The sequence below is a fragment of the Notamacropus eugenii genome, chromosome 5 (assembly GCF_028372415.1).
Source record: "Notamacropus eugenii isolate mMacEug1 chromosome 5, mMacEug1.pri_v2, whole genome shotgun sequence".
In the NCBI taxonomy this organism is placed as follows: domain Eukaryota; kingdom Metazoa; phylum Chordata; class Mammalia; order Diprotodontia; family Macropodidae; genus Notamacropus; species Notamacropus eugenii.
Genome location: NC_092876.1, coordinates 337,948,122 through 337,961,242, shown reverse-complemented (window position 1 = coordinate 337,961,242; position 13,121 = coordinate 337,948,122). Strand labels below are relative to the sequence as shown.

Here is a 13,121-nt window from a genome sequence, read left to right as displayed (position 1 = left end):
AGGTCTTTCCTTCTTCCTGTGATCACTGTTGATGGAGAACGGACTGTTACTAAATGGTAGTCTCATCACTTCCAAGACTGGAAGAGACTGCTCCCATCTCCATCTGTTGAAGTCCCTCCTTTTATCCAAGACTCAATCCAGATGCCGCCTCCTTCACTGAACCTTCCCAAATTCTCCCTTCCCAGGTGAAAAGTCATCTCTTCCTTCTCAAATTTCTTATAGCGCTTGCCCTGGGCTTCTCCTTTGGACTCCCCTCTCTTGGTTTCTTTGCTGTCTATGTGCTTTCCCTCCATAGACTGTAAATTCCTGGAGGATAGGGCCTGTGTCATATCTATCTCCAGTTTCCAGGACAGTGCCTTCTATGTAGTTGGAATTTAATTAAAATTTACTGAATTGAATTTTAAGATGATAATTCATAGACATAGTAGAAAGTTCTTTATGTCCTTCATCACATTTCATTGTACCACCAACTCTGTGCAGAATCTAGTAGCTCCTTGAAATTAAAGACTGAGCCTTTCCTTTCCTTTCTGATGCTAAGCCCCTAGGCTACTGCCTGACACAAAGCATCCTAGAGCTGGAAAACAGAAAGCTGCCTTTTTCCCATCACCCTCCTTTTAAATGGCATGTATATCTTTTAATACTGGAGAGGGACAGCCCTGGTAAAATCATTCTTGCAATGAGACTTACCTTTTCTGCTATCATGAAATCATATCGAAGGGACTCCCTGGTACAGATGGCACCCAGCAGAAAGACAAAGATGATATAGAGAAACCACCTGCAAAGAAAAACTAGTTAGAACATTGTTGTCTACTGAAAACATTTGTTTATCTCCTATCTCTCATGATGCAAAGAACAGGAGAAAAATAGGGACTGAAGCATTAATGAGGCAATAGAGAAACAAAACATTTAACAATCTTAGTAGGGTTTTTCTTCTAAAAAGAGGTATTTAAAAAAATAAAGAGAAGGATCTAGGATTCCTTCAGTGGGGGGAGCTTAGTAAATCTATTCTGTGGAGATGTCTGAGCTAAAGAAAGGTTAGCAGATCTACCCAAAGTCACACAGCTCCTAAGGGTTACAGCGGCATTTTTACCCAGGTCTTCCTGACTTCAATTTCAGTATCCTATGCACATGCTATGCTGCCTCTATAAAGACAATATTTCCTACAAAAGGCTAATTTTTGAAAAGTGTTTAGCCAGTTCATTACAGTAGACTAATATTACAAAATAGAGAAGATAGAATAGAAAAAAAATTAGAGAAGAAAAGAGAGTTAGGGCTATGATGAAGGAAAAGCCAAGGGACCTCAGACTGAATGATCTCCCAAAAGTAGACTAAAGGAATATATTCATTCAACAAGCATTTATTAAGTTCCTACTGAGTTCCAAGAACTGTTGTAGGCAATGGGGGAAATAAACAAAAACAAAATCCCTGCTCTCAGGAGGATTACCTTCTATTTGGAGAAAACATGTACACAGATGAGTAAATACAAAATAAATCCATGTAAAAAATAAATAGAGTTTGGCAAGTTCCCATGATGCCAGTGCACTGGACAGAGTATGCAAGGGTTCAAGCCACTGCTGACCGCCCCTGTAGTAGAAGTATAGACATCACAACTTCATGGAGAGGACACTGCACAGGTCTGGGCCAGTCAAGACAATGAGTCTGAAGACAGAAGGGATACTCATGACAATATGAAGGCTCAGTTAGAAGTTACACTGGGACACGGCTTAGGCCTGCCAGATCAGGTATTTATCGCTCCAGCATACATACTATGCAGAAGAAATATAAGTTACTTAATACATAGCTACTGAATGAAACAGAATAGAATAATATCTCATATTTATATTGTGTTCTATGGTTCCATACCTCTTTACATATATTATCACATTTCATTTCCTCGAGGTCAAATCCAATCTAATCCTTGAGTCTGACATCTTAAATTGTTTTTCCCCTACCTTTTTTGCTTCCATGCTTGTGAGCTACACAACTTGAGCTTGATTAAACATCTTCTAAATTTGTTTCAAGCATTTTGTGTGTGTTTTTAATAATAATATTCATTAAACTTTATTAATTAAATATTAATTAAAATTAATGATAATACATCTCCACTGCCCAATAGTTTGTTGTAGTGGACCTGACCAATAGAGGCCATATTATTATGATGAGCTCTCTGAACAGGGGCAGCTTGGTGGCACAGTGGATAGAATGCCAGGCCTGGAGTCAAGTCTTCCTCTTGAGTTCAAATCTGGCCTCAGATATTTACTAGCTGTGTGACTCTAGGCAAGTCACTTAACCTTGCTTACCTCAGTTTCCTCTTCTATAAAATGAGCTGGAGAAGAAAATGGCAAACCACTCTAGTATCTTTGCCAAGAAAACCCCAACCGGGGGGGTCACAAAGAGTTAGACATGACTGAAAAAAAAAACTGAACAAAAATAAACTCTGAACTATAGGAATACTAATGTTAATCATGCTAATTATAAAAACAGATAAATGCATCTATATAATGCTTTTTACTTTTTAAAAATCAGATCTTTCATCTCATTTCATCCTCACGACAACTCTTGAAGATGGGGGTAGGGCAGGGGAAAAGAGTCTTCCTATTATACAAGTAGAAAAAAAAAGTTTTTTTACATTTACAACAAAAATACACCAACCTTTTATACAAGCAGAAAAACTAAGACCTATGAAAGAGAGGCTAATATCACAGATCTTGAATAATTTGAGCTGAAACGCAGGACCCCTGACACTTATCCCCCAGCCTAGGCCCCTATCTCAGAAAAGGTAAGAGTTTAAAACTTTTGGAGATCTTGGAAACTCCAGGGTTAATAAATCTCTTGTGTTCATAAGAGGGGTATGGGGGAAGGCAGGGGGTAGACAAGAAGGAAAAACTTGTTTCTGCACTAATGAAGCTCCTTCCTGAGCCTGCCAGTGCAGAGGGTATTAATGGATGATCATTTGAAGAAGAGCCAGATTTGTGTTTTTTCCAGTTGACTGCGTATTAAAGGGTAAATTGGAATATGAAACAGACCAGTCCCAGTGGGGGGAAGGCTTCTAAACCGAAAACAAAAGCCTTCTTCTCTCTCCAGCTTTCTCTCAGTTTCTCTCCTCCCTCTGCCTACTGAGTTGGGAACTTACGAGATGCTAACTGCTGCCAGTGAGCCAATTGGGATGTTGGATTCAGGCTCTCTAAGGTCAGCCCCCATGTTGAAGCCAGCCATGACTCCTGAAAAATACCCAAAGAAAAGAGAGGAGCATCATCACACACTTGACAAACATTTTTCCCCATCTGCCACCCGTCCCCATCCCCCCGCCCTTGGACCCCCAAATCCGGTGTTCTCTGGATGCCATCCGGTCACCATCCCTACCATCTGCATCGCTATAATCAGTCTCTTTCTGAATCTCCCCTAGCAACCTGTGAGGCATCAGCAAGAACACAAAAGGGACCTTTGTTTGGACCGGGCAATCTCAGGGGAGAAAAGCCCTGGACGGTAACAAAAACATCTTATCTTGGGGCAAACATAATGAGGGATGGTGACGGGGCCTGAAAACCAACAAAGGTCTTGACATTCCACACTGAGTGCTCCCTCCCTCCACCAAGCTGGAAGGTTGCCCATCAAAGACAAGGCGCCAAGGCCTGACACAAGGCCCTGATTCATCCAGTATCCTTTCTGTCCTTGTTGAGTTGGATGATACAGGTTTCAAATGTTCTCAATATCATGAGTCAACCAAAAGTCAAGATAACTGTTTTTCAGTCATGTCTGACTCTTCGTGACCCTACATGGGGTTTTCTTGGCAGAGATACTGCAGAGGTTTGTCATTTCCTTCTCCAGCTCATTTTACAGATGAGGAAACTGAGGCAAATAGGAAGAAGTGATTTGCCCAGGGACACATAGTAAGTGTCTGAGGCAGGATTTGAACTCACAAAGATGACTTTTTCTGACTTCAGGCCCAGCATTCTATCTACTGTGGCACTTAGCTGTCCTAAAATAGGAAGGAGGAATTAAATCAAGAGTTCCTAAAATGGGACCTGTGATCCCAGGTTTTTTTTTAAAAAACTGGCTATTTCAATTATTCTGATAAGGGACCTATTGGGTTTACCAGACTGCCAAAGGGTCCCTGATACACACAAAAACAGTTAAGAGCCCCTGGACTTCATGTACTCCAATTCCAATTAGATGTTTTGCATAAGAGGGGGTTTAGGATGATATCTAAGCTGCCAATCTGGAGAGTGGGAGGATGATGTTATACTCAACAGCAATAGGAAGGGGAAGAGGATTTGAGAAGAAAGACAATGAGTTCACTTTTGGAGATGTTCAGTTTAAGATGTCCATAGAACATCTAGTTTGAGATATCTAATAAGTAGTTGGAGAGGCATATCTGGAAGTTAGAACAAGATAAGTAGATCTGAGAATCATCAATACAGAGATGATGTATGAATCCACAGGAGCTGATGAGATTATGACAGAAAATAGTATAATGGAAAAAGAGAAGAAACCTAGGGTAATCCTACCCTTGGCAGGCATATTGCTAATTTGGGAGAGAGCAATATCAATTGAATGATGAGGTCAAAAGCCAGAGAGTGCAATCTGCAGAGAGTGGCAATCTGATTGGTGAAGACCCATGAGTTCATGCCTTATGAGAATCCATTAACAGGAGAAGAGACGAATTAAAGCAAACAAGCAGCCTTCGAGTATTGAAAAAGGCTCTGATCTGGGAAATGAATGAAATGTGTTGTGTTTGGATTCCGTGGGAAGAACTAGGAGTGATAGGTCTAAATTGCAAAGAGGTCCTGATGTCAGGAAAAAACAATCCTCCTCCCCAACCATTGGAGCTGTCCAAAAGTGAATCAGACTTCCTTGGGAGGCAATGGACTCCTGCTTGTTGAAGCAAGAGCTGAATGATGACCACTTTTAGGCATATCATGGAGGGATTTCTTGGGGGGATATGAATGAGACTACACAAGACAAGGGGCCAGTGCCCCTTTTTCACTCTGAAATTTTCTGATTCTGCGATCATCTCAACCTTGTGAATTTAAGGGCAGATTCTCAGGTTTCTCATGATCACCATTCAGAAAAGGCACTAAACCAACAACAGTTAACTGCTGATGCTTCCCTAGTGCTTTATCTTTATAACATCCCTGGGAGGGAGGATAGGTATTATTTCTCTCATTCTATAGATGAGGAAACTGAGCCTTAGAGAGGTCACATAGAGAATAAGTAGCAGAGCCAAGATGTGAACCCAGGTTTTCAGATTCCCAGGTCCAATGCTCTTTCTGCTATATACCCTAGTGCTGATAAGGTTCTTATTTAGGAGTTGGGGCAAAAAAAAAGAGAAATATATCTGCCCTCGGGGAGATTATGACCCAGTTGAGAAGGCAAAAGTTAGGTACAAGAAAAGCGAAGTAACTATAAAGCTGAATAAAATGAAATATCAAAGGAGTACTCTAAAGAGTAAATGCTTTAGAGACCTAAGAGGAAGGGAAGATTGCAGGTTGTGATGGTCAGAGATGGTTTCTTGGAAATGGTAGCATTGAGTTGGACCTTGAACAAAGAGGAATATGGCTCCCACATTTTATGGTTTACAGACTATTCTTTCCTCTGAACAGCCCTGTGAGGTAGGTAGTACAGGTATACCTCAGCGATATTGCAGGTTTGGTTCCAGACCACCATAATAGCAAATATCACAATAAAGGAAGTCATGAATTTTTGAGTTTCCTCATGCATATAAAAGGTTTACGTTATGCTATAGTCTATTAGGTATGCAATAATATTATGTCTAAAAACATGCACATACCTAAATTAAAAATATTTTATTGCTAAAAAAACATGTTCACCATCCTCTGAGCCTTCAGAGTCCTAATATTTTTTGCAGGTGGAGGATCTTGCCTCGATGTTGATGGCTGCTAACTGATCAGGGTAGTGGCTGTTGAAGGCTGGGGTAGCTGTGGCAATTTCTTAAAATAAGACAACAATGAAGCTTGCCACATCAATTAACTCTTCCTTTCCCTTGAATACTTAGAGGCTATTATATCGTAGGGTTATTAATTGGCCTAATTTTAATATTGTTGTTTCTCAGGGAATAAGGAGGTTGGGGAGAGGGAGAGAAACAGTGAACAGCCAGTTAGTGAAGCAGTGAGAACACATACAACAGTTATCAATTAAGTTCAGTCTTTATATGGGCATGGGCATGGTAGGTGGTACCTCAAAACAATTACAACAGTAACATCAAAGATCACTGATCACAGATCACAATAACAAACATAATAATAATGAAAAAGTTTGAAATATTGTGAGAATTACCAAAATGTGACAAAGAGACATGATGGGAGCACATGCTTTTGGAAAAATGGTACCCCAATAGACAGAGTTGCCAAAAAACCTTTAATTTGTTAAAATAAAAAAGGAATGTCTACGAATTATAATAAAATGAAGTATGCCTGTACAAGTTTTATTATACTCATGTTAGAGATGAAGAAACTGAAGATTAGAGACTAAGTGGTTTCCCAAGGGTCACATGGTGGCATGGGAGACAGAATGCTAGATTTGGAGTCAGAAAGACCAGATTTCACAACTTGCCCCAGATACTTACTAACTTTTCAACCCCAAGCAAGTCATTTAACCTCTTTCAGGCTCAGTTTCCTCATCTGTAAAATAGGAAGCATAATAGCTTCTAACTTCCAACTGTGAGAATCAAATGAGATGATACATCTAAAGTGTTTTGCAAAGTTTAAAGCACTATAGTCCTAGGTATCATTATTATCTGTGTTAGAACTATGTAAGTTAGAACTGGAAAAGGAGGCATTTGTAAAGTGGTTTGTATGTGCAGCACAAAGCAGGTGCTTAATAAATGCTTGTTTCCTTTCCCTTCCCTTCCTCTCTCTCTTTCTATTACTTTACAAACCAGAAAGAGGAAAGGGCATTCCAGGCAAGGGAACAAAGGTTGGAGGCTTAACAGTTATCGTTAATATGGTCTACTAGGGAACAGATAAGACACAGACTCTTCCAGATTGTTGGAAGCACAAGATTTATGTAAGAGAGAAGTCAGAGATAGCTGGACAGTCATGGTGACTTAAATGCCAGCAGAGAAACTTTGAAATGGCAATGGGAGAGTGGGGGGATCAATCAATCAGTCATCAAGTATTTCTTAAGTGTCTATGATGGCCCACTGTGCTAGGTATTGGGTAAGGATAAACATACAGAAATTGAAACAATTTCTCCCCATAAGCAGCTTACATTCTCTGCTAGGGTCATCGGTCTACAAATTATACATAGCGTATGCACTGAGGATTTTCATACTAGTGAATGGTATGATGAGAATATTATTTTAGGAGGATTCCATTGGTAGCAGTGGATGGATCAGGCAAGTGGTCAACTGGACTAGTCTGGTAGAAATCAGAAGGAAAAAAATAATTGAATCCCACAAGGCTAAGGAGAGGAAAAAGTCAATGATGATTCCAAGATTTCTAGTCAATATGACAATGTGAATAATGGAAATAGAAAAGTTTCCAGTTGCAAAAGGGCTTTTCTTTTCCCAGTAAGGGCTGTATCTATGATGATAAGACCATTCAGATGTAGTCCAGGCTGTATTTCTGATATGACGAGTGTTACTGAGACTCCACCCAATGGGCATATTTGGGAGTCCCAGGCTTAATAGCCCTACCAAGACCCAAAAGAAACCTTTCCTTCTTCCCCTGTCACTATGGAAGGTTCAACCAGATAGTTCACAGGCTCAGTGAGATACAGGAACAGTTGTGGTGAACAGGGAGGTGTCTCAGCAAAAACAGGCTTTTCAATTCATTCAACGCCACCCCTTCAGTATTTCAAGGTGCAGTCATCTCACCCCTTCTGAGCTTGCTAAAGTATTATTTCCCATCTTCAGAAAGAAGTGAGATACAGGAAAATAGAGGGGAAGGGGACAGAAGAAGGAGAGTGATAGAAGGGAGGACAGACTGGAGGAAGAGGTGGATGGGATGCACACTGTCCTGGGGTGGGGGTGGGGAGAGATGGGAAGAAAATTTGGAATTCAAATTCTTGTGGAAGTAAATATTGAAAACTGAAAAATAAATAAATTATATATATATTTCAAAAAATAAAATAAAAAGAAGTGAGAACAGAAATTCAGCTAATTTAAGTAGTCAATAAGCATTTATTAAGCACCTACGAGGTACCAGGTACTGAGTTAAGAACTCTAAGCTAGCATTTCAGATAGCCTCTAACTTTTATAATAGATCAGGTATGGGTGGCTTTTAAGATAGGGAAGTTCAAAGGAACTGCACTGGAAAAACAATAGTTTTAGAGCTGGAAAGGACTTTGGAGATCAAGTCCCAAACCCTGAGCCCAGGAGATATTAAGAGAATGACCCAGAGTCACATATATAGCAAGCGTCTGAGGTGAGATTTGAACCCAGGTCTTTCTGACTCCAACTCCAGAGCTTTATCCACTACATCAAGATGCCTTGCTGAGGACAATTTCTCTAATATCGAGAGAAGAGATCTCTATTGGGTAACTACTAGCAATTCAAAGTAGAGTTCCTGGTCATAGGAATCCCCATCAAAAGTGGAACGAGACTATGATCATTTCAGAGTTCAGATGAGATGGATAGATAGATGGATGTTTGTTGGCTTCCTATATTGGTGAGTTTACCAAATGAAAACCATCTTGGGCAGGGAACAGGTGGTTCTCAAGGACCTCTTCTAGTTTATTTCATTTTCGATTGGACTTCTATATCATATTCATTCTAAATATAATCTCTCCTCCCCTATACAGCGAATGATCTCATGTAACAAAGTATAAAAAAGAAACAGAAAAAGAGCAAAATCAACTAATATATCATAAACAATATTCTATATTCATAGTCCCTTGCTTCTGCAAAGGATGAAGGAAAGTGTTTCTTCTCTGGAAATAATCTGTTCTCTGGGACCACGCTTGGTCACGATGATTATACAGTGTTCAGTTTCATTTGTATGGGTGTTCTTTATTGCTGTGGTCATTGCGAACATTGTTTTCCTGGTTCTGCTTCCATCACTCTGCATCAGTTCATAGAAGTCTTCCTTCCCATACTTCTCTGAATTCTTCATAGTCATAATTTCTTAGGGCACAGTAATATTTTTATGTTTTTAAAAGATATTTAGTGAAGTAAAACATTTTTATTTTATTTCATTTTAAAAATTTAAATATAAACAACTGAATTATGCATAAACTCAGGCAATTCAGGCACTGCTTCTGCTATAAAAATCTAGAGCAGCAGATTTTAATACCCAAAATTTGAACATAGCAAACATCTCCAACCAAAATCTTGATTTGACTAGACACATATCCTTCTTAATTGGGGAGGGGAAAGGGAGAATTAGAATTTGAAGGGTATCTTATACTTAATGATATGGCAACTTTGATTGATCTGACCATCCTGGAAAACAGGAATAATAAGGCAGATTTGGGACCAGAAAAAACATAGTGAGTGATATGAGTGGCAGAAGAATCCTAAGCCCATAGACTGGCAGAGAGGATGTTCAGTCAGAGGTTTCCTTCTCCTAAAGGGGTGGCGGTACCAGACTGGTCACTGTCAGAACTTCTGATGTAATGTCTTTGATCTTCCAACCTTGTCGTACCAAAAGGTATGAGTTAGAAACTTCTTAGGGAGACCTTAGTTTGACAAGCAGTGTCCTGGAACTACTCAAGAAGAGAATGACCAAAGAATTCAGTTTCACAGAATTAAGGCCATATGGTGGTCAATAATACTTCAGTGTTTTAGTCAGTTGGTTCGGTGGTGCTGCCAGTAATAAAGCAGGGGTTGGGAAATTCAGCAGTGTCCTGGAAGGCAGAGAATCATCCAGACTGAATAGCTCTGAAGGTGGTCAACAAGGCCTTGGTATAGGGATGTTTGAGTCCTAAGAGTCAGAAAGTATAATTGCGGCCTTGAACTCATGCACTTTTATAAAATCAGAGATTTTGAGTTGGAAGGGACTTTAAGAAGTCATCAAATACAGTCCTCTCATTTTACAAATCAGGAAACTGAGGCTGAGAGAAGTTAAGTGATTTGCTTAGTATCATAAACTGAGTAAGTGTTTGAGGGAGGATTGGAACTCAGGTTTTCTTGACTGTCCACTGCACCACCTAGCTCAATTCAATTTGATTCAATAAACTTTTATTATAGGACTACTATGTGCAACCTGAACCTGGCTAGTAGTAGAAGGCATCAACACCTCCATTATAAAAGCTGGAGTCACCCTTTTTTCAGTTGGCAGTCAGGCGCTAGCATGTTCACATGTGGTGCTACTTTCCTGCCCACACTCAGCTCCTCTGCACGCCCACCGCCTCTTCCCATCCATCCCACCACCACCATCATCATGGGCTTTGGAGATCTCAAGACACTCGCGGACCTGCAGCACCTCAACGACTTCCTGGCAGACAAGAGCTACATCTAGGGGTCTGTGTGGTCCCAGGCCGACATTGCCATATTCGAAGCCATCTCAGGCCTCCCTCCTGCTGACTTGTACCATGACCTCCATTGGTACAACCACATTAAGTCCTATGAGAAGCAGAAGGCCAGCTTGCCAGAAATCAAGAAGGCTTTGGACCTGCTGACGTAGAAGATACCACAGGAAGTGGAGCTACAGATATAGCAAAGATGCTGATGGCATCGATCTCTTTGGGTCTGAGGAGGAGGAGGAAAGTGAAGAAGCACAGAAGCTAAGAGAAGAACGCCTTGCTCAGTGTGAATCAAAGAAATCAAAAAAACCGGCAATTGTTGCCAAGTCTTCCATCTTACTGGATGTCAAACCTTGCGATGATGAGACACATATGGCAAAATTGGAAGAATGTGTCCGAAGCATTCAGGCAGATGGCTTGGTCTGGGGATCTTCTACACGAGCTCCAGTGGGATATGGCATCAAGAAGCTTCAGATACAATGTGTGGTTGAAGATGATAAAGTTGGGGCAGACATGCTAGAGGAACGGATAACTGCCTTTGAAGATTATGTGCAATCCATGGATGTTGCTGCCTTCAATAAGATCTAAAACCTACCATCCTCAAAAATGGCATTGAAATAAAAATATTTGCAAGCAAAAAATAAAATAAAATAAAAAATAAAATAAAAGCTGGAGTCTTGACTCAGAGAGAAGGGCCAACAAACAATCCCTTCTGTAACTATGGAGAACAGGACTTCTGTTTGCAAAAGTGAAGAGAAGGGTACAGCTGACATGAGGGATTTTTTCTTTCTTTTAAATGAGGGAAGATTTGCCTTTATTCTATTTTTATCCCATTTTATTATTTACTTTATCCAGAAAAACATCCCCTCCCATCTTCCTCAGCTGCCAGGACTTCTCCCTTCCATGTTACCTTGTATACATTCTACATATATCTTGCACATACCTAGCTAATTATATGTTTTCTCTTTTAAAATGTAAACTCTTTGAGGGCAGGGGCTGTTTTGTTTTGTTTTGTTTTTTTTTACCTTTGTATTGATATCTTTCATTTTTATATCACCTTCATATATATCCTTCCTCCACCCATCAGGCCACTCCTTGTAAATAATAAAAAGAAAAAGGAAAAAAATTTCAGTAAGGTGATACTTAACATTATCTTCCACCTCCACAAGGAAAACAGAGATGACTTTTCTGAACTCTCCTCAGGGACCAAGCTTCGTAATTATAATAATTACATGGTAGTCAGTTTGTTTGTGGTTGTTTGCATTACTGTAGCCTTGGTTCAACGTCAGACAGTGCTTTCAAATTCCACTTTTTGACAGAGGCGGGTAAACCACAAGAGACAAAGGTATAGGCAAGGAGAAGCATTTTACTCTTTTTAATAGAATTCGAATGATACAGCAGAGGGGCAAAAAGGATTTTGCAGTAAGCAAGATCCAAGGGAAGTCAACACTAGACATGGTAGCCCTGAGCTAAGGATATGGACCTGACTTTGAGTACCAGGTAATAACTGACATCAGATAATGTGCTGCAACAGCAACAGAGTTATAAAAATATTGATACCTGCCTTATATGCCCACAGACAAAGGAAGGCTATCTATGCCCATGATATCATGAGCCAATTTTCCCAGGGAAATGTAGGTAGATCGAATCTCTCTCTCTCTCTGTCTTTCTCCATCTCTCTGTTTCTCTCTGTCTCTCTCTCACTGTCTCTGTCTCTCTCTCTTTCACACACACACACACACACACACACACACACTCACACTCACACTCACACTCACACATAAAGAAGATAAAAAACCAGAGAGGAGAAATAGTATTAACACTGCAATTATCACCAAGGAACAGAGAAGGGAAAGAAGGGAAATACATTGCCAGAAACTAGAAGACAATGCAGTAACATGAGGAGATGTCACTAGCTGGGCTATTTAAGGAGGAGGAAAAGTAGTTACCCAAAAGGACAGGTAGTAGTATTGGGCAGCTTTGATTTTTTGTAGAGCCAGAGTCAGACCCAGCTAGGACTCGGTCTGGACCAGGACTTAGGAAGAAGGTACACTTTCATTGTCTGGTTTCTCAAGGAGTTCCCCTTATGGGGATCAGCTTCTGGGTCACTGACACTAAGAAATCAATTGGGAGAAGTGCTAGGAACAGGCACAGGCCCTGACAGTCTTTTTTTCCCCCATGATCTATAATTTTCCTCCTTTCATTTTTTTTACATTAATACATAATTTTATGGAATAAAAGAAGCATTTCTATAACTACAATAAAAACAATGGTTTATGTATAACTGCAAATGCTATTCCTTTCAAATATACAACAAAATTATCATGTAAATTTCTTTTTTTTCTACCCTATTCCCACTCAGTCCTAGAGATGGCTACCATTAAACACAAATATATATATATATATATATGCAAAATTATTTCATACGTACTTTTATTTATCAGTTCTTTCTCAGGAGGCAGATAGTATCTTCCTTAATATGTTCTTTGTAATTAATTTGGGTATTTATAATAGTCAAAATAACTTATTCAAAGACATCTTAAAACAATATTGCTTATTGTATACAATGTTCTCTTGGTTCCGTTCATTCACTTCATTATTTCATCATTTATTACCGCACAGTAGTATTCCATCACATTCACACATCACAACTTGTTCATCCATTCCCAAATTAATGGGTATCCCTGCAATTTCCA

The 13,121-nt window shown here is 39.7% G+C and overlaps 1 protein-coding gene and 1 pseudogene across 2 annotated transcripts in view; one reads left to right on the top strand and one right to left on the bottom strand.

Moving 5' to 3' along the window:
• The window catches only part of SLC12A8 (solute carrier family 12 member 8), a 188,467-nt gene that overhangs the window by 41,290 nt on the left and 134,056 nt on the right, over window positions 1–13,121 (bottom strand). For both annotated transcript variants that reach the window (XM_072613747.1, XM_072613748.1), the window contains exons 7-8: window positions 3,134–3,221; window positions 688–775 (exon numbers count right to left, since the gene is read on the bottom strand). In XM_072613747.1, the coding sequence (XP_072469848.1) occupies window positions 688–775; window positions 3,134–3,221 (176 nt within the window). The remainder of the gene's footprint in view (window positions 1–687; window positions 776–3,133; window positions 3,222–13,121) is intronic.
• LOC140506499 (elongation factor 1-beta pseudogene) lies at window positions 10,344–11,093 on the top strand (annotated as a pseudogene).